This window comes from Rattus norvegicus, chromosome 2, assembly GCF_021556685.1.
Source record: "Rattus norvegicus strain SHRSP/BbbUtx chromosome 2, alternate assembly SHRSP_T2T, whole genome shotgun sequence".
Classification (NCBI taxonomy): Eukaryota; Metazoa; Chordata; class Mammalia; order Rodentia; family Muridae; genus Rattus; species Rattus norvegicus.
Window position 1 is genome coordinate 206,713,933 of NC_141535.1, and position 21,838 is coordinate 206,735,770.

Here is a 21,838-nt window from a genome sequence, read left to right on the forward strand (position 1 = left end):
GAAATACTAAAAATCTGTTAAATTAGATTCATGAGTTGTTATACAACAGTGGCCTCCGTGTCACTCTACCGGCTAAAATTAGTGGTTCTGAGTCTTTGTCTCTGCATCTTTACAACTAAAATAATGTTCACAAAACACAATGTAGAAACAACTGCAGGGGAGGAGGCGGGGAAATGATGGTCCTGTGACATGTTTGGTTTAATATTGTTTGAGCACAGACTCCATACATACATGTAAGGCCTAAATCTGATGTTTTAGCTTCTCTGTCTAATTTCCATTTTATTCCCAATCACTTTCCTGCTGGCATCGGCACATGCCTTTAATTCCAGCACTTGGAAGTGAGAGGCAGGCGGATCTGCGCGTCCCACATGCTGGGGTCGAAGGCGAGAGCCACCACTGCCCCTCTGTGCGTCCCAAAAGCACGCACCACCTTATTTTTCTATAGTTATTTATTTATATTAATATAATATATATAAGTTATTTATACATTAAAAAGAGGCTGATAAAAGATAGATAGAAAGTACTAAATTAATTTTAGAAGTTATATGCAACTTTCAAATTTGATTTCTGTTTAAAACAATATTATTTAGAAGTTTGACCTAGATAATTATCCAAGAAAGACCTAAAAAGAATACTTTTGCCTTAAAATCATCTCTTCAGTTTTGGTGTCAAGGACAGACTCTGAGACTACAAACATAGGTATGGCTTTGGGACTTCAAAGGAGATGCCACTTGCCAATTCTTACATTTCTAAATTTGTCTGTGTTTGACAAAATTACAATTACTCTTTCTAGACCTGAACTGAAAAAAAGCCTCACACTCAGATTGATTCTTGTTATAAACTTCTACTGTTTATTACAGCTGGAGCTCAAAAAAATGAAAACTTATCAGATAAAACCAAAGACAAGTTTACCAGATTAAGACACGGAGTTCGTACTGTAATTATATGCTGATGTTCTATCTTTCAGAAGACCAAGTCAACTGTCTGACTCATACGCCCAGCTCTACACGGTCTGATGGATAAAGTAATTTAAAGAGTCCCGCTGAAAAGGAATACTTCGACAACTGGGTGAATATTTTTGTGACTATCAAAATATAATTTAAAAATAATTTATTTATTTTTTGCTTGTGGAAGACATCATGTTCATGTTTCCTTTCACTGATTGATTTTTTTCCTGCGATGACAGATGAGCCGGTACAGCAGTTAATAATACATTTTCCAGAGACACCAATGGGTCCGTATAGTACTGTAAGGCAGGACTGAAGCCTTTCTGCTGTAAATACTGGAGTCGGCCTTGGTCAATCAGCAATTTGCAAAGATGTCCTATTTTCTTCTTTTCTTCAACAGTAAGAGTCCTACATTGAATAAACACACAAAACTTAAAAGTTGGTAAACGTTCCTAAGGAGTTCGGCCCCTCCATCTACTCCAAGGCTGCTAAGGAGCCGGCAGCACAATAGGTACCATGGCTGATGCTTCTGAGACTTCCCTTTCTGATCACAATTAAAACATGCTTCAGTTTACTCCAAAATTAGGATAGAAGCTACATTTTTCTAAATTTTTGTTAACAGTCACCTAAGAAAAAAAGAATCCTTTCCATCCTCAGCTTCACTTTCTATATTGATCTCAGCCAAAAGACTAAGAAACAACCATTCCGTTTCATTTCTCTGGTTTCCCTTGCCCAAGGTCAGTAGTTTGAAAATATTAAACGGAAAATTCTGAAAACAAGCCATTGGTAATGCCGTGCTGCCTAGCATGGTGAATCACGGGCACTCAACTCCTTCCCACCCGGGGAACGGACCTGTGCCTCGCACCTGAGCGTCCCTAGCGAATCCGCATTGCATGTTACCCCCTCGCTAGACGCTGTGCAGCCATCTCGGTTACGCGACTGACAGAGTGGGTAGCTGCGTGTAGGGCTCTGTTTCACCTAGGGTTCTAGGCATCTGTGGGAGGTCCTACAGTATTACCCACAGGAGGCCTAGATTACGGTGATAAACTATCTCCCCGCAGTGAGGTGTTTACGGACGTCATCACTTACCCAGGCAAACTGTCAGTGCTGCCATCCGTGAGTCTGTCTCCTCCATCATCGTGCTCTTCCTCCTCATCCTTCTGAGCATCTTTTCTCTCTGCAGTAACATCTGAGGCTTCCAAAGACGTCCTCATCCCACACGTTGCCCAACTACTCATTCTCTGGAAATAGTAGAACTCCACTGCGCCAAGCCCAAGAGCCTTGAAATACTCTTTGCCCACATAATGTCTCCAGTCACACCTGTGGTGACAACAGAGCGCAATGACAATGCCAGCCACAGGGGTCCGTGTCTCTGGGACATCTTTTTCACTTCCTTCCTTGGCCAAAGTGTTACTTTCTTTTTCTGTTTTATCATTCTTTACGCGTTTGGCTAAAGGTTCTTCATCCTTTTCCTTAAAACTGGCAGCATAGGTTTCAACCAAACATCGTAATGCAAGATCTGCAAACACAATCATGTGCCCCCCACCAAACCACATCATCTTTAAAGTTCAATAAGCAGTATGGTTAATACAAAACGCAACACAAGCCATCAAAAATATAGCTAGCTATATATTGTAACAATTCTATCAGATATTATACAATTTTCCATCTTAATTTTTCTAGTGATTTATTTGCCCAATAAAATCATTTTAAATAAAATTAAAATTAAAGCAATAAAATTAAAGCGAGCTTAAGTCCTATGATTTGAAAAACTTCCATCCAACTATTTGCATTGTCTTTCATTTCTCCTATACCAGCTCCAGTTATGAGCTTAAGAAACCCAAAGACAGAAACAAAGGGAGGTAATTTCACCTAGGATACTGACCTGGGTTCAAGAAGGTAGCTTTTTGCGTTTGTTTCTGTTTTGTTTTGAAATAGGTTCTGTACAGCTGATGCTGATCTCAAACTCCTGATCCTCGTGCATCTCCTGGTGGGACTACAGATGTGCCCCAGCACATCTGCCCCAGCACAGCTGGCTAAGATGCTAGTTTTGAAATGTAGGCTAGTCACAATAAATAGTGATGAATTGAAAAGTTGAGAAAGGGAGTTCCAATGTAGAAAACAGGCTGAATGGCTTTCCTGTATGTGAGCATATTTGCTAAATGCCTTGTATACAAAACACCAAGGATGCAAGGACTAAAACTGTTGTACTAGGGCTGAGGAGACGGCTCGGAAGTTAAAAGCACCTCCTGCCCTTTCAGGGCAGCCAGGTTGGTTCCTGCACACATAGGGTGGCTTAAAACTGTCCAGGGTTTTAGTTCCAGGGGATCCAGCACCCACTTCTGGCCTCTGTGGGCACTGGATATGCATGCATTGCACTTCCATACATGCAGATAAAACATTCATACTCATAAAATAAAAATAAATACATTTTAAAAAACAAAATAAGCCCTCCAAACTTCCAGACAGTAGAGCTGGCAATATTGGAAAGATCACAAATGTTTGCTGTAAAACTTCTGTCTCTGATTAGATTGTCATATCATACTCTAATTACCTAAAAACAAACGTAGTTCCTTAAGTTCTTACCCTATGATATAAAATGGATATAACTTATCTGATCGTTATAGTAAATTTTAATCATGCCAACAAGCATAGTTGGTAACTAATATTTGGATAAAGTGATAGCTAATTTGGTAATTTCATGGTCTGTCTGTGTCTCTCTGTCTGTGTTCTCTGTCATGAGAGAGTGGGTCTTATGTTGCCTAGACAGTGGATGGACTCGTGATATTTAGCTCCTCTGACCCTCCTGCTTCAGCCTCCTGAGTCCCTGGGAGCATAAGTATGCCACTTCACCCAGTCTAGTAACTATTATTTTCTAACACCTTATTTTCTGTTTAATTTACATTTGACTTAAACATAATTTTAAGAAGGGTGAATAATCAGAAAAATATTAGAAGGATGAAGTTATTTCAGAAACAGAGAATATTAGCAATGTCAAGCTCTTTCATAGTGACCTCCAGGACCTTCTTCTTAGAAGCTCTAAGGAGGCAGCAAGCTGGTGGCTAAGATCATTTAAATATTCATGGAGTCCCTCTTATATAGCATTATATTAGCATATATATCATTCTTGGGAAAAAAATCCCAGCACAGTGTAGTAATAGAAATATACACAGGTAATTAAAAAGCAAGCAACAGCCATGTGGCATATGTCCTGATGACACTAAGGAGGCTGCAGAAATGTGGGGGAGGCTGAGCTAAAGGGCAAGCAGAGGCTGGACCACTTCTTCCAAAGGGGCGACAGTGGGGTTCTAGGAATGGCTGGAGCAATGTAGCACTCAGGAAAGTACACATGGTCCACAGTGACCAACAGTAAACTGAGAGGCAGAGTGACCGAGTTTCAGGGGAAGGAAGCGAGTCACAAATGGTCTGAATATTGATACTTCAAGCACAGGGAGCAGAAAATGATGGAAGAAATGGAAGGGAGGGTACTGGTAAGGGGGAAGTACTGAGAGAGAGGGACGCCGATGCTCATGAAGAGAATGCAACTGTGGTAGAGCGAAAGGGGACCCACACCGTGCACATAGAGATGAGAGTATTGGATACAGGAAGCAGCCACTTAGAGTTAAGGTTTTGAGAGGCATGGGTTAGATGGGAAGAACCAAAAGTGTGTGCTTCCTTCCCACCCCAGGGTGAGCTTGGTTTACTTTAAACCGCTTTTATGTAAGTTAATCGAGAGCATAAATGGCCCCAGAGTGGTGGGCCATCTAGGCTACAGCTCAGTGTGTTAGCTTTGAGGTTGCTGTACGGTCCGATCACTTACCTGTTGCCACCCCACACAGGTGCTTCCCAATTCCTACTACAGGCAGTCTTCCTTCTCTTAGCACAGGAAGCCTGTCTAAGAGAAGGGAGGTAATAAGTTGTTTGCTTATGATACAAAGTATCAACATGTCCTTCCAAAAGGAGGGTGTCTAGAATCTTTGAAGTTTAGGGATGAAAGCTATGAAAACAAGCAATTTTCAGACTCCAATATGCAACCCATGAAGATGTCTGTGTTTAGGTATCACATGGAAAGTATTCAGTTAAACAAACAAATTTCCCCTTTCTCATCATGTAGTACTTGCTGGCCTAGAATTCACTATGTAGTCTGGGTGAGCCTCCTGCCTCAGCTTCCCAAGTGTTGGAATTACAAGAGTACAGAGCATACCTGGCTTCAGTTAAGTGATAAAAAATACAATGGTTTATATACAAGTGCTTGGCTGCTTCTCTAGACTACATTAGTGTTAGTTCTTCCTGAAGCACAGGTCTGAAGGACAGCGGCCCCCAGACTCTGAAATGTCTGCTTACTTGTAGAGCAATGGAAAGTTACACAACTTACTCAAGCACAAGTGTTGGATATCAATTTGAAGTCTTTCAAACACTGAGTTCTTTTTTCTGTGTTTACCATCTACCTGCATAAATAGAACATTACTGAATCAGAACTCTTACTGTTAAAAAAGCTTTATGAAAGTGTTTCTATTTGTTTTCAAAATTCAAAGCAAATAAACTTAATTTTTACAGTTCAAAAGAGAATAAATAAAAATGCAAAGTTTTAGTATTTTTGGATGAAAACTCAGAAATAACAACACCCATCTTATAAGGCCAGAAATTGTATTGATCATTACTATTAAATATACACATTGTTTCTTTTAAGCATAGTTCCCAGGCCATTCACAACGGCATCAAGGTCCACAGATGTTAAGTGAGCACAGGTACTCATCAGTGTTTCTGTCTTTACCCCCGCTGGTTTTACCATGGCTCACTCTTCTTTAAACACAACCGTTTTAACCATTATCAGCATGTGCCTGTGAACACAGGCCCAGACCTCTCTAACAATCATCAGACACATTAGCCCCTCCTCCACCACCCCACTTTGTTTTTCTTTCTCACAGTGCTAGAGATAGAAGCCAGGACCTTATGCATGCTGTGCAAGCAACTGACCACAGAGCTACAGCCTCATGAATAGTAAGCAAAATAGTTACCACTAAGCTAGGGCCCCAAGCCCTCAGAAACATGCTAATAGAAACTCCTGTTTTCCCTGCTCAAGAATACCCTGTGTCCTATTAAGTCAGGAGCCACCCAATTACTGCTCTCTCAAAATCAATGACTAACAAATCAGCAAGACTTATGGCTTCCAACATTTTAACTTTCTCATTCTCTCCTCTCCTCTATATTCCACCGAGTGACCCTCACTTTCCAGTACATTTCTTACTTGTATTACTGAATAAAGATTTTCACATTTCCAATCTTCCTATATTTACTCTAAATCTCTTTTGAAATAGTTTCACAGTGTTTCTAGGATAGCTTCTAAAAAACATTTTTTCATGTGTGTGAGTGTACGTGTGTGTGCGTGTGTGCGCTATCTGAGGAGGTCAGAAGATGGGTGTTAGATCTCCTAGAGCTAGAATTCTAGGAGTTGTGAGCTGCCTACATTGGTGCTGTGAAACAAACACTATGATGTTTTGGAAGAGCAGGAAGCACTCCATCTACTGAGCTATGTACGTCTCTAGTTCCACAGAAATTTAAAAATCATTTTTTTTTAAACTTCCTCCATGACAACTTAGGAAGACTGAGGTCAGTTCTCCAACTTAAGGTCCCTGTAGCACAGGGTACTGTCTATTGGGATAGCACTTAGAGAACTAAAATACTGTGCAAAAGCCTTTGAAGCAAGAACCAAACCTTCCATAGTATCTCTACTACAGAGCAGGACGAAGCCAGAGCATATGACAGGAGACTTTTCTAGACCAGCTGTCCTTCCTGGTTCATATCTCACATCTATGTGATGTTCATATATTTCCATCACATAGAAATCTTGTGTGCAATGTATGGAAGCTTCACCTGTCAATAAAAGGCTGTTGACCTATAAGTTTGGTAGGAAATAGGGAGGTGGACTTGCTGGGACAGAGAGAATTCTGGGACTAGAGACAGGCACAGCATGGGAAGGGGAGGTGCCCAGGAATTCTGCAAGTGACAGTTGCATCAACCTGAGGAGACGTAAGTAACCTTGTAGCATGATTTAGACCAGCTTAAAAGGGTTAAATAAGGGCTGGAGAGATGGCTCAGCGGTTAAGAGCACCCGACTGCTCTTCCAGAGGTCATGAGTTCAATTCCCAGCAACCACATGGTGGCTCACAACCATCTGTAAAGAGATCTGATGCCCTCTTCTGGTGTATCTGAGGACAGCTACAGTGTACTTATATAGATAATAAAATAAAAAAAAAAAAAAAAAAAAAAGGGTTAAATAAGTTACAGGCTAGTCAGGGAACAGAGCCAAGCTATTGGCGTAGGCATTTATTCATAATACTCAGTCTTCAGCAAGTCTTAAGGGAAATGGGTGCAGGAGGAAAAGCCTCCACTTCCATAGGACTGTTTCTTTTGTTAGCTCAGCTTTGGTTCCACTGCTCTTATTTCCCAAAATGCTTCTCACACCCCATCTAGTGGATGTTGGTTAATCTTTCAGATGTATCTCAGGTGCTGCCTTATGCCTTTGCACGGTCATTCTCCATTGCCCGCCTGTAAATACAGTCTAGTACGCCACACTCTGCAGAACTCCCCCCACTTTAGCCCCTCACTTCCACACTCGCCTAGCTCTCTTCTCTACACACATTTAACAGCACAGCTGCCTTGTCAGCATCTATCTGTATATGCAGTGAATGCAGTGTATGCAGTACCTGTCCTGCTGCCCAAGAAAATGCTCAAGTACTTAGTGAGGGAAGAGCCTGACAGCAGTGGCAAAGGTTAGGACGTGGCTAATTTCTAGCTGAGGCCTGGTTCTTGTTCACAGAATGCCTTGTCTCTGCAAACAAGTTTATGAACTCGGATTGTGGGCCATCGATAGTTAAATTTTACAAACTTACCTTCAGTTTAAGCAGTACAATTAGAACCAACAAATAAGAACAGCAAGAAACCACAAATACAAAAAACGAAATTCACTTTAGGAGACATGTTCCTATCATTTTCTTTTTCCTACAGAAAAATATGTTTGGTTATTAAGACCCTACAATGGGTTTACTTACCTTGAATCTTGTGGTCACTTTTTCTACCAGGATGAAGTGAACGTTTTCAGCATCTTTTAAGGCAATATCAACCCAGTGAGATAATTTCCCCTTTCCTGCTCCAAACTCAACAAAGCATCTTCTTGGACCAAGTAACTTTAATTTTTCAATGTTACCTAAAATAGAAGCCTGCAAACTCCATTGGGTTATTTTATAGACTAGAGCAAAGGAATTCAACTCAAATTGGAAAACAGCAAGGTAATCTCTATACAAGGCAGGAGGTTTTTACTGATAATTTCTGAATGGCTAAGAATTTTTTTTTTCCTTTTGCTTGCTCTAAAATAATACTCTGCACTCAGGGTCACAGCCACGCTCAAACTTTTATTTTATGCTCACACATAATTTTGAATGAAAGTATTTTGTTCACTAACAGAAATTACACTCAGAACCAAATGTTAGCTTTTTTTTTTTTTTTTTTTTTTTTGATTGTTTTCTCAAGACAAGGTTTCTCTCTGTAACCCAGGCTGTCCTAGAACTCACTCTGTAGACCAGGATGGCCTCAAACTCAGATCTGCTTGTCTCTATCTACTGAGTTCTGGATTAGAGGTATATACCACCATACCTAACTAGAATGTTAGCTTTTAAAAAATTACTTTTATTTATTGTGAGCATACACACTTGTGTGTGCATGTAGCAGTCGGAGGACACTTTGTAAGATTCAGATGACTGAACTCAGGCCATTAGGCTTGGCAGCGAGCACCTTTATCTGGTGAGCCATCTCCTCAGCTTGGGATGCTAGCACTAAACATATGAAGAAACGTTGAGTGATTGTGTCCAAACATACCTGCTGTTTCAGGTGCTTGACTGCACAATCACCATTTCTCGGGTCATTAAGGGCGTCGTGTAATGCTGGATGGGACATAATGTGATCTTCATGTGTAGAGTTCAAGCCTGTGCCAAAAAGAAACATGATAGCTTAAGCAGAGAGACATGAACTGAGACTCTGAACGGCAGGACGGAGTAACTCATAAGTCACCCAGTGCTTCTCAGATAGTTAAGCCCACAACTTTAGCAGACTTACCTTCACTTGCTTTTCTCAATTTCTTAATTAAGGTTTCCAACTGCTCCTCAGATAGAGAAGAAAGTGGAACCTATATACAAATACAGAAATAAAACTAAATAATGCCGTCAAACACGCGTTAAAGTAGTGTAGCAGAGGCTGAGTAGACGCTCACAGCTGGGCAGACGTCTGGGCAGCTGAGGTGCTTCCTCCTGGCAGAGCTTTGCTCCAGGCTCCCTCCAGAACTGCCCGACCGTGAGGGCACTACTCAGGCTCTGCCTGATACTTTAACTTTCATTTCTCCCTCAGGTCTGGGCTCACCTCACAGCACAGCCATGCTGCAGTTTGTTATGGGACTGGAAGCTTGTCTCGGAACTAACCATTATTAACAATGTAGTTCTATAGGAAAATACATCCTAACATCAAAACAACACATCTTCCTAAACAAAAGTGGAGAATGGTCTGCACAAGGAGACAGCTTACAAATACCACTTGGAGTTAAGTATTAAATAATATACTTACTAATTGTTCAAGAATTTCTGTTTCATCCTTTAATCCTGCATTTATATCTTGAATAAAGAAATCCTGCCAAACCAAAACCATAACATATTATTAATATGACACTGAAAACAATTAGGCGGAAGAACTGCTTCTTCCTCTCACCCTCCCACACCATTACCATCTGTCACATTCACTCATCACCAAATATTACTGCATGGCCACAACCATAGTGACTGGGCTGCTGACTGGCCTCTTGTGTTGGTAGATGGCTGAGTCTGGTCTACTGGGAGCCCCCAGAATTAGGCCTCTGGGAGCAGTCTTATTTCTTAATGTTAAAATACCATGTTTTTCCTTTGGTACAGGATCTTACCCTGAAGCTCAATTGGTAGCCAAGGCTTGCCTAGAATTTTTTATGCTGTCCAAGTTTGCCTTGAACTTTGGGTAATCCTCTAGCTTAAGCCTCCCAGGTGCCAAAGACTACAGGTATGAGCTACCAAAGATGCTAAAATACCTTTAGCTCATAGCGTCTGGAGCAGTGGTTCTCAACTGAGAGGCATCTGAAAATGCAGAAGGGCATCTGTTGCAAAATGACTAAGAGGGCTGGGCAGTGGTGCAGGCCTTTGATCTGGTACGCAGGAGGCAACAGGCTGAGGCAGGTGGATCTCTGTGAGTTTGAAGCCAACCTGTTCTACAGAGCAAGTTCCTGAACACCTAAGGCTGCTACACAGAGAAACCCTGTCTCAAAAACCCAAATAAACAAAAAAACCCAAACACGACAACAAACCCCCCACCAACAAAAAAACCCAATTATGATATCTTGAGATACACATTTTAAAATGGTCCATATCATGAGGCAAATGACACACTTACCATTTTGTATCACATTATTGTATTTTGTTTCTAAACATAAATCTGAATTTTTGGGCTGGAGAGATGGCTCAGTGGTTAAGAGCACTGACTGCTCTTCCAGAGGTCCTGAGTTCAATTCCCACCAACCACATGGTGGCTCACAACCATCTGGGATCTGATGAGATCTGATGCCCTCTTCTGGTATATATGAAGACAGTGTACTCACATACATAAAATAAATAAATCTTTAAAAAAAGAAATCTGAATTTTTAGCTCTTGCGTAGGTGGACACTGTGTAAGACTTACATGGTCTGGTGGTTAGCTCAAATTCACTATCTATACTGAGTCTGAATCTCAAAGATGCCTAGCAGTTACTCTTTACAACCTGTTTACCTCTGATTGAAATCTCTTACTGCACCATCACCCCTCTCTGTCCAGCTATCAAGATGGGTGTGCTGGCTGGCACACGCCTATCACCTTAGCACTTGGAAGGGAAAGCATAAGAAACATTTGAGCTGTGTTGAAGACCAGCCGAAGTATTACAGCACAGTCCCCTATCTCAAAAGCAAATAAACAAACAAAAATAAAACATGAAGCAATTATTCGGGGTTGGTCAAAGTGGCACCCACCAGTAATCTCAGCACTAAAGAAGCTAAGGAAGGAGGGCCTCAAGTTTGGGGTCAGCCTGGGCTACACAGTGAAAACTTGCCTCTAATCTAACCAAACCAACAGATAAAACACAAGTGCAGAAAAGAAAAGAGGGGGAAAAAAGTACAGCTATCAAATGAATATGGTACATTTGCCAAATTCAATCTGTATCTTACGATATTAAGTATTTACATACGAAAATCACATACACATTGCAAATACTTACAGGCTTAGGCTTCTCTCTTGAATTACATTTTTTCAAATGTTTTGCTAGTTGGTCTTCATATACTGTGCTAAATTTAAAGAGAAAATTTAAGAGATTAAAAAAAATCTTAATACATCACACAAACATACACACAGATACACCCACACACCCACACACTCCAAATAACAGCAAAAACACTTATCTGACCCCATACTTACTGTTTTGGATCTAAAGGACATAAGATTCTTTTCCGAGCATTTTCTTCCTAAAAAATTAAAAGGGATACATTTATTTAAATATCAAGTGTATTACATTCAGATGTTAGATACACCCACAATGTATTTCTACTCCTAAAATAAGGTAAGAAAAATTTAAAAAATATAACGAAAAATACGCAGGATTAGGTCACGCAGCGTAACAGTAAGAGTCTCCAGTGCAGCTTGCTTCTGTATAAATGAGCAAACACTGTTTTGGCTTGCTAATGGAATTTTGCATCAGAGATAACACCTCCTAAAGATGGACAGTTATTATATGCACCATTAAGAAAAGATGTTAACCATATACTTCAGATTGACTAATAACAATGGACAATACTCATCATGTATGAAAATGATCTTTTGGAATGTATAGAATGGGTATAAGTGGCTAAAATGAGCCGACTAAAATACTCATTACTTGCATACTTATTCTTTTTTTTTTTTTTTTTGGTTCTTTTTTTCGGTCCTGGGGACCGAACCCAGGGCCTTGCGCTTCCTAGGCAAGCGCTCTACCACTGAGCTAAATCCCCAACCCCTTCATACTTATTCTTTAATTTTAAAATGTTGCCCATTTAAACTGATTTTAGAATGCGTATTTATCTAAAGCTGTTTAAACGTAGGGAAATGCTGGGCGTGGTGGACCATGCTTTGAATATCAGCACTGCGGAGGAAAGGCAGACAGAGCTTTTGAGCCAAAGACCAGCCAGGGTAACCCTCAGGCCCTGTCTCAATAAAGACAGAAATCAAATACAGGAGAACGTATGACAGGAACAACGAGGCATGGTACTTTAACAATTTAGAATGGGTCATATTCCCTGGCTTTGCAACTTTTCAAAAATGCTAGTTACTGTCTTTCAAGTTATATACATTTAATTATAGGCAACGGGCGGAAAGCAAGAAAAACCAGTATTGGCATGCCTACCTTACAGACCCTATCAACACATGCACATGATGGCCCAATTATTAAAACCAGAGGCCAGTGGTTATGATTCTCAGTTCTTTCTATTAGCTGCTAACTCTATGTCTATGACCCAACACTAACACTCACTGCCTCATGTGAATAATAGTATATACTCCCTAAGTATAGACTTACTATATCCCTATTAAATAGAATAATAGCATGATTTATTTCCTAAGGTTTGTGAAAATTGAATTTTTAAAAGAAAAGTAACAATGTTTAGTGCTAGCCATACAGCAAAAGCTGACCAAGTATTTACTCTTATTTTTTCTCAATTATTTATTTCAATTTATTTCAGAATGTTCATGATGTTATGCACACTGAATTTTAGGGAAAGTTAAGAAATTCTCAGTATTAAGAATAACCTATATTATTTCTTCTTCACGTACAGATTTTAAAATTTAATTTCCAGTGTGATTGTTTGGTGTTGACCAGCTAGTTGGGAGGCTGAGGCAGGAGAATTCCTGAGACCAGGTATTCAAGACCAACATGAGAAATTCAGTGAGATCACCATCTCAAAGACAAACAGGAAAATTGTCTTTCAAGGGAAATAGTAATCTATTCTAGCTTGCAAAGCTAAATCGCAGAAAACACACACACACAGGCGCGAGCACACGCACGCGCGCGCGCGCACACACACACACACAAAGCATTCTTAATTTAGAAACTGTTATAAAGATGTTTTCTTTTTTGGTGTAGAGGGTGGTGAGACTTCCTGTGACCTGCGGATTAGTAATTTTCCTGTTCTCTATCCATTTGAAGCCCCTGACATTTTTGCACTTAGAACCAAAATGTCTTATGACATTAATGTCTGCTGGGGTTGGAAGACAAAAATGCACTCTGCTTTCAACTTTTAATGTTAGTTACTTTAGGTTAATTCTTCTTCCCCTTCCCAGAATAATAATTACAAGCTCATAAGGTGTTTCCTGGAGAGTTAAGTCTAAACAAAAAAAATTTTTTTTCTAAGTTTCTTCCTCATGCACTCAAGTGGTTATCGTTCAGAAAACAATAAGTATAATTAGAACCCAGTTAGTAAAGTCTGGTGATTTCAAACACTATTCTGTAAAGATAATCACTTCCCATGAGGATGGGCGACTGATGGAAGGATGAGCACAAAGATCTCTATGATAGCACAGAGGATCATCTCTTGGCTATTCTTAGCACTTAGTCCAAGAAAGCAATGTTCCTCAGGAGCTCATCGTGGCTCCAAGCGGTGGTCAGAACTGCATTTACTTAAGTAAAGGCTGGAGAATCCATGGGGCAGAAGCAGAAACCTGTCAAAGGGGGTGAGGATGGGTTCCAGCACCCACAGACCAGCAACTCAGTTCCGACTCTCAGGAAGGTAGGGCGATACCAGACCTCCGCCGATCCAGCGTGTTCACCACAGAACCTTTTCCCCGCGGCCACCACCATCCTGCAGAAGCGCTTCTTCTTTTCCACAAAGTAGTTGCATCTACCGTCAGTTGGAAAACCGATCGCGGGCGTTGTCGGAGCAGGAGCCTCCATCACGCTGGGTCCTTTTGGCCTGGCTCAACCCAAAGTTGTCAATTCCCTCTGGTCCCGCTTCCCTTAACAAACGTGGCCGCCTGAAGGGGGTGGGACCACGGAAATTACGCATCACCCTGACTTATTCGTTCCCTCAACCGGAAGAAAGTGATGGTGGCTGAAGAGGTCCAAACCTCCTTCGTTCCCTCTGTTTATCGTTCCCCTCCTCCGCCGGAGCTGAGCGCCAAACTCAAACTTAGTCTGGAGCAGTACTTCTTTTAAGCTGGTACCGCGGGCCAGGCCTACTGGGCTTTTTCACTCACGGGTCGGGGCAGCGGTCCGACATGAGTCAAGTTCTGTTCCAGCAACTTGTTCCCTTGCTAGTGAAATGCAAAGACTGCGAGGAGAGGTGAGCTCCCGGTGCCGGCGGGTGGCGGTTGGGGTCGCGCCGATAGGGAAGATGGCGACTGGGTTCAGTGGGGATCGGTCCACGGGTCTGTGTCGGACCATCATACGGGGACGCGGGAAGAGACCCTGTGGGGACCTAGTGGTTACCTTTGTTTGTCGCCGGGTTGGCCGTTGCGGAGGGTACGCGCAGGAAGGGAATGAGGAAATGGGAAGCCGACTCCCTCTAGTCCAGGTCCTGGCTCTGAGCGGGACTGAGACCAGCCTGTCCTTTCTGGGTGGGAGCTCTGATTCTCTCCTGTTCAGTTCTGCAAAGCTTCACGGCGACTTCAGGGAACCGTCCCCACTAGAATTCAGCCCGCCCAGCCCTTCACTCATGCTCTCCTTTGAAGGACATTGGGAGGGAAGCTTTAGAACTTCAACTAAAAACAAAACAAAGTAATCAGTGACATACTTCGGCTCATCCGCACGTCAGTTACAACCATTTAACCAACCCCAAATACTAGAAAATGAGAAATTCTGTACTTCATTGTATAATGTCAACTCGTAAAGCACCTCATTGGACCCCTGGGGATACCGTGGTCTTCACAGGGTTTACACTACGGTATCCTATCGAACAGATAAATGCAAACTTGCAACATTAACCACAGGCGATGCTATTATGGCTCAAATAGATTTGATTAGAGGTTAGATCTGATTTTTCCTCTTTTACCAATAACTTTAGTTATTTGGTTTCTATGAACATTACATTTTCTCATTTGTAAAGTTGGTTTAACACACCTACCTGCTCATATGATTGCAATGAAGACCGGATGTGAAAATGTTTGTAGAAACTAAACGCTGAAGAAACGTGGCATTAAGAAAAATTATTGAGTTGTTGGACTGTTAAACGGTGGAGTGCAATTTAGAATTAGGTCCAGAATCAACTAGCAAGCAGTCAGAAGAATGGACTGAAAACATCAGCTTTGTATAGAAATCTGTTGGTTATTATTTGTTTTTTTTCCCTATCCCCCAAATGTGTTGGTTATTTTAATTGTCTTACTGTGTTTTGATTTTGGCAATTGAACTGATGCCCTAACTTAGCATGTACTACCACTGATCTGTACCTCCCAACCCAGCCTCTAATTGGTGATTATTTTGTGATGTCTAATATAGTGGCTATTAGCCACATATAAACATATAGTTATTGAATTCTGGCTAATCCAAACTGATGTCCGTAAGTGTAAAATACATAGATTTTTGAAGATCTGCTAGTAACAAGAGTGTAAAACATCTCAATTTTATGTTATGTTACAGCTTTTTTAAAAATTTTTATTTATTTATTTTTATACTCCAGGTTCATACCCTGACAGTTATACATCACACATACACACACACACACACACACACACACACACACACACACACACACTCCTCCCCCCTCCCCAAGGATGTCCTCACCCTCCCCTCCCCACCAGAGCTCTAAATTTTCTGAGGCCTCCAGTCTCTTGAGGGTTAGGTGCATTTCTTTGACTGAACCCAGACCCTGGGAGTCCTCTGCTGTATATGGGTTGGAGGCCTCATCTCAGCTGGGGTATGCGCCTAGTTGGTGGTCCAGTGTCTGAGAGATCTGGGGGCAGGGGGTGGGGTCCAGGTTAATTGAGACTGCTGGTCCTCCTACAGGTGACTTCTATAAGGTGACTTCTAGACAGTTTAAAGTGATATCCACAACTCACATCTGTGCCTTCCCTTTTGTCTCTGTGTGGACCATTCCTTGTGATTCCAAGCTTGACACTCCCAACTCTTCTCCAACACATTAAATCAGAGTTGTAATCAGAGTTCATCATGCTAAAACACAACTTCAACTTTAAAAATTGTTTAGAAACCTGATATTCCTGTCACCTGTGGCAGGGACCACCCAGCTGTTCATAAATCAGATTTTTCTGGAACACAGCCATCCTTATTTGTTACCAACTGTCTGTGGTTGCATCTGCACAAGGGCAGCAGTAATGAGTAATTATATGGGGGTGTTGGTGGGAAAATAGCTGCATAGTTTTTACAGTAGAGGGAATATATATCCAGCACTACAACAGCAATAAGGGGCGGGGGTAGCGGGGTAGCGGGGTAGCGGGGAGGAACACAACCACACATAATTGTGACAGATACTCTATAGTAGTGCCTTCCTGATAATACAGTTTCTTATGTTGTGGTGACCCCCAACCATAAAATTATTTTTGCTGCTTTAAATGTACTTATGCTACTGTTACGAGTCTAATGTGAACTTTTTTTTTTTAATGGTCTAAGGTGACCCCTGTGAAAAAGTAGTTTGACTCTAGTGGGGGTCCAGACCTGTAAGTTGAAAACCACTGCTCTATAATCTTCCAAGTCTAAAATATTTGCTCTCTGGGCTCTTAACAGAGGCCATAGCTTTGCTATCCCCTGACCTATAGGAAGAACAACCTAGGTTCTTTAGCCAACTATTCAAGAGCAGTTTACCCCAGCAAATATTTCCCACTGTGTACCATGAACTATCTTGGGTGCAGAATGGGAGGCTTCCTTTCCTTTCACCTCCAACAGCAACAGCAAAACCAGTCCCCGTCGTGGTTCTCGGGGAGCTCCCAGACTCAGACGATCCCCTTGGAGAAGCAGGACAGTGCAAGTTTAGATCTGGACATGATGGCCTGGGTTTCGGTTAATTCCAGTCTGCCACTGATTGGCTGATCTCCGACAGTCTGTTTACTGTTTGCACATTTCTGTGGGTCGAACCTGTGTCCTTGCAGCATGCTACCATAGACGACCATCGTACTCTACCCCCAGCTCCAGACTTACACCATTTATTTCACTTTGGTCTCATTTTTAAATTCAGAATAATAGTATTCATGGCATTATTATTGAGGATGCAATTATTTAATAAATACAAAGGACTTATAATAGTAACTAGTATATGTTAAGTATTCCCTAAATCTTAGTTGTTAATTATTAATAGTAAGGTGTTACCACATGAGTAGTATAATAAAGGCATAGTAGAGAGGAAGGCGGTTGGGTAGATGGCCAGTGTAACTATCAGGAAACCCTACCTGGAAGACAGTGGTTCGAGCTTTAAACTCAGGATTGGATAACCACCTGCTCTTATGTTTTGATCCCAAAACTATCCCAGTCATTACACAAGAACTCAGCTCCTTTGATGCTGTGTATTCTACCATATCTCCACTCCTGCTGTTCCCTCTGCCTCAGATGTCATTTTTTTTTCATGACTAAGACGCACCTCCTGTGTGTGTGTGTGTGTGTGTGTGTGTGTGTGTGTGTGTGTGTGTGTGTCTGTCTGTCTGTCTGTCTGTCCGTCTGTCTTTGCTTGTGAGCGCCTTCAGAAAAGGAAAAAGATGTCAAATCCTTTGGAGCTGGAGTTCTAGGTCTTTGTGACAGCTTGACATGGGTGCTGGGGTTCAAACTCTGAGAGAACAGATATGTGCTTTTAACCACTGTCACTCATTACACACCCAGCTTTTTTGTTTGTTTGGTTGGTTTTTTGTTTGTTTGTTTGTTTGTTTGCTTGTTTTTTTGAGACAAGGTTTCTCTGTGTAGCCCTGGAACTCTCTCTGTAGACCACTACTAGCCTTGAATTCACAGAGATCCGCCTACCTCTGCCTCTCCAATGTTGGGATTAAAGGTGTGAGTCGCCACCACCTGCCCCCTCCTGGCTTTTAATGTGGTTGTTACAGATCCTAATTCGATGCTTATGTATGAGTAGCAGGCACTTTACTGACTGTGCTATCTCCCCAGCCCCCCAAGATACAGCTTAAATACCTTCCCATAAGTATCTTTAAAGTTGCCCAAGATGCCAGGTATGTGACACCTTTAACTCCAGCACTCAGCAGGTAGAGGCAGAAGACTGCCTTTGAGTCTAGCCTGCTCTATGCAGTGACTTCCAGGACAGCCAGAGCTACATAATGAGACCCTGTCTCAAAAAAACAAAGCAACAGAGGTAGAGGCCCTTAAAATTAACTGCCACTAATCATTTATTAGGTAGCATTATGTAGGGAAGAGATGAGTCCAAATTTGGACTTTGTAATGTGCCTCAGATTCTTTCTCTGATTATAGAATCACTAAGATTACTATTTCTTTTGAAGTCTTTATTTTATTTTATGTATGTGAGTGCACTGTTGCTCTCTTCAGACATACCAGAAGAGGGCAATGGATCTCAAATAGATGGATGTGAGCCACCATGGGGTTGTAGGGAATTGAACTCAGGACCTCTGGAAGAGCAGACAGTGCTCTTAACCACTGAGCCATCTCTCCAGCCCATCACTAAAATTATTGTTGAATGGGGTCACACACACACACACACACACACACACACACACACACACACACACACAGATGGAGAGGAAGGAGGAGGGGGAGGGAGGGAGATAGCTCACAGTGTAGGTACTTAGTAGACAGTGGTAGGTCTTCTTTTCCTTTTCTTTAGGTCTTCTCTGGAAGCCCTGAAACAATCAGATGTTTATTTCTGTTTGTATCCTTAGCACCCAGCAGAGTACCTGGCTTACAGTAGATTTTATTTGTTTGCATTGAGAGTAAGGTCACACCTTCTAAATGACAGAAGTGGGCTGAAATCCAGCTATGTCCAATGACTATGGTCTTTATTTAAAAGTAAATAAACCTACCTGGCTGTATTTGACTGGCCTGGTGGGTGTTACTCAGTACAAACAATGTTTTAGGATTGGAATTTTATTCATTTGTTTTAGTGCTCTTATATCACGAATCTAATGAAAGTAATATACCTGCAAACTCAGATTTTTTTCTGACATTTGTAAGAGCATTTTATTTAATTTTTCATTTATTTTTGGAGACAGAGTTTCTCTGTAGAAACCAGCCAGTTCCTGGCTGTTCTGGAACTTACTTTGTAGACCAGGCTAGCCTTGGACTCAGAAGTTCAACTTCTCTACCTCCCCAATTCTGGCTCTAAGTGTGTTTCTAAAACAAATATGGGGGATATACTTCGTTTCATGCCTTCTTCAAGTGTCAACATCTAATCCATATAGGTATTTCAAATGTGTGCAAGCATATTGTTAATATGAGTGGAATTGCTATAGTCAATAATTCTCATAGATTTAGGTAAAGGGCGTTTTTTTCTCTTCGGTTTTGTGTGTTTCTCATTTCATATATATATATATATATATTTGAGGCATTGAAGTATAGGACTTCAAGCTGTGAAACACAATAAAAAATTAGGTGTCAGTTTAAATATTGTACGAATATAGCAAATACACTGTGTACTAGAAAGTACCTTAAAGATGAAAAGGCCCTCTGTTAGACGGCATTTGTAAGTTAGGAGGAAGCGTTGGTGTTTTCTGTCTAAAGAGCGTAAGTGAGGTTGGAGTGCTGCTCCAGTCTGCCTTGCGTGTATTGCTGTAGGTGCAAGAGTGACAGTGTAACCCAGTGCCTGTCTAGCATGTGTAAGCTTCCGGCTTTCATCTCCAGCACCACAAAAATAACGTGAGCAAGGATGACAAGTTTTCGTCTGTTCTCACTGACCTTTGTCAGCTAGCAGATAGGGTGATGCAGATGAACCGAGATAAGCATCCAATTGTGTGGTCAATAAGAAATTTAATTAAGCCAGATGTGGCATACAACTTTAATCCCAGCACCTAGGAGGCAGAGGCTGTTGGCTCTCTGAATTTCAGGCCAGCCTGATCTGTATAGAGAGCTCCAGGACAGCTAGGCCTACATAGAAATACCTTGTTTCAAACAAATAAAGAGATGACCTAGAATGACCCATTTTAAAACAAAATAAAATTGTAAATCCAAGTTTAAGATAAAGGTCTTAGCAGTTCACTCTGACCCAACTGTCTCCACCTTGCTCATCCGTAATCGGTTGCTGTGTCTGTCTATCCTTTTACTTCTGTGGTAGATAAGTAGAAACTGGAAACCTCTTAAACCAAATCTTTAGAAGAATTTAAACTCAAACAGGTTCAGTTATGGTTTTGTTGCTTTTCTATTGCTGGGATAAGAGACCATGACCAATGTAACATATAGAAGAAATGGCTTCTTTCAGGCTTAGATTTCAGAGTTAGAGTCCACAATGGCAGAGGGGCCCAGTACCTGAAGGTAGCAGGTAGCTGAAACAGCAGCTAAGAATCAACAGGAGATAGACTGCACTGGAGTGAATGGTCAAGTCCTTCCAAACCTCAAAGCCCAGCGCCAGGAATACACCCCTCCCTAAAGGCTACATTTGATCCCCCTCAAACTTCCACCAACTTGGGACCAAGTATTCAAACGTATAAGCCTATGGGGGCCATTGGTATTCAGTCCACCACAGATTTGTTTATTTCCCCCCTTAACACACACACACGTCAGAGGAAGGCCATTGCTACTGAGCTTAGAATAGTTTTGAGATGCATAGACATTCTTCAGTGATTTTATTAAATTTGTTCCTCAGTTTAATGCTATGGCTACTTCGATGTCTTTGTTCAATGATGAACACTGCACAGAATGTGGAGGTTGTGACTTCCTCTTTCAGACATCAGAGCTGCTTGTGAATGAGATAGTCAGCTTGTTGTGAATGAGATAGTCAGCTTGTTGTGAATGAGATAGTCAGCTTGCTGACAATACTTCTGAGCTCTCTACTTTGCATAGACAGTACTTTATGTTGATTGTCTTTTCGGTTAAGATGTGTGTGTAACAGGATAGTGACTGTCATGTTCTTGAGCCTAACAATAATTGAGCACACCTAGGTGGTGGTGGCCCGCGCTTTTAATCCCTGCACTCTGGAGGCAGAAGCAGGTGGGTCTCTGTGAGTTTGAAGCCAGCCTGCACTACAGAGGGAGTTCCAGGACAACAAGGGCTGCATAGAGAATCCCTATGGGGGTGGGGGACAACCAAAAGCAAACATTATATTTTAACTTTTTAAGGTGGTAGATCTTTGTAAGTCATTTTGTTCATTGAAATGGTAATTTTTAGACCTAAACGTTGTTACTGGATTGACGGTCTATCTCTTAGTAGATGGTTTTTAGAATCTGGCAGTAAAGTTATTTACCAGAATACTAATGATGGGCACCCTGACTGTTCACCACATCTCCATTTTAAGAGTAGCAAGTATTGGTACTGGACTGGCTGCGGCCCCTGGGAGCACGCGCCGCTACCACCTGCACCAGCCTGAGGAGCTCCTGTGGATCGGTGATATGAGTTCATTCAACAAGCCACTTTGGGGATATGACTGTGGTTTCTGACGAAACCAGATTGGAATAATTTTCATGATATTTGTGTGTGTGTGTGTGTGTGTGTGTGTGTGTGTGTGTGTGTGTGTGAGAGAGAGAGAGAGAGAGAGAGAGGGAATGTGTGTGTGTGTGTGTGTGTGAGAGAGAGAGAATGTGTGTGAGAGAGAGAGAGAATGTGTGAGAGAGAGAGAATGTGTGTGTGAGAGAGAGAGAGAATGAGTGTGTGTGTGAGAGAGAGAGTGTGTGTGTGTGTGAGAGAGAGAGAGAGAGTGTGTGTGTGTGTGTGTGTGTGTGTG

The 21,838-nt window shown here is 41.6% G+C and overlaps 3 protein-coding genes across 14 annotated transcripts in view; 2 read left to right on the forward strand and 1 right to left on the reverse strand.

Moving 5' to 3' along the window:
• Lrrc39 (leucine rich repeat containing 39) overlaps positions 1-2,662 on the forward strand; it is a 19,941-nt gene extending 17,279 nt beyond the window's left edge. Inside the window, exons 9-10 of one of the 2 annotated variants that reach the window (XM_087634645.1) lie at positions 968-1,068; positions 1,187-1,385. In XM_087634645.1, the coding sequence (XP_087490771.1) occupies positions 968-1,023 (56 nt within the window). In that variant the 3' untranslated portion in view covers positions 1,024-1,068; positions 1,187-1,385. 2 annotated transcript variants of the gene reach the window in all.
• Positions 829-14,658, reverse strand: Trmt13 (tRNA methyltransferase 13). Of its 8 annotated transcripts, none has more exons than XR_015668091.1 (11): positions 13,816-14,040; positions 11,460-11,506; positions 11,263-11,329; positions 9,561-9,623; positions 9,060-9,129; positions 8,823-8,929; positions 8,000-8,052; positions 5,323-5,395; positions 4,768-4,842; positions 2,037-2,267; positions 829-1,355 (listed from the first exon to the last, which is right to left on the reverse strand). XR_015668091.1 is itself a non-coding variant. In XM_087631206.1 (11 exons), the coding sequence occupies exons 3-11, from the start codon at positions 10,114-10,116 to the stop codon at positions 1,115-1,117; spliced, it is 1,293 nt and encodes a 430-aa protein (XP_087487332.1). In that variant the 5' UTR covers positions 10,117-11,329; positions 11,460-11,506; positions 14,497-14,658; the 3' UTR covers positions 829-1,114.
• Sass6 (SAS-6 centriolar assembly protein) overlaps positions 14,181-21,838 on the forward strand; it is a 31,790-nt gene continuing 24,132 nt past the window's right edge. For all 4 annotated transcript variants that reach the window (XM_087624823.1, XM_087624824.1, XM_087624825.1 and 1 more), the window contains 1 exon segment: positions 14,181-14,350. In XM_087624823.1, coding sequence (XP_087480949.1) covers positions 14,286-14,350 — 65 coding nt within the window. In that variant the 5' untranslated portion in view covers positions 14,181-14,285.

Coding starts and splice junctions, on each gene's coding strand:
- Trmt13 (XM_087631206.1), bottom strand. CDS start 10,116: ATGCCCTTCTGCATTTTCAGATGCCTCTCAGTTGAGAACCACTGCTCC. Junction 8,168..8,822: donor TCAAGCACCTGAAACAGCAG/GTATGTTTGGAC, acceptor TGGAGTTTGCAG/GCTTCTATTTTAGGTAACAT. Junction 5,396..7,999: donor AAGTGACCACAAGATTCAAG/GTAAGTAAACCC, acceptor CTATTTATGCAG/GTAGATGGTAAACACAGAAA.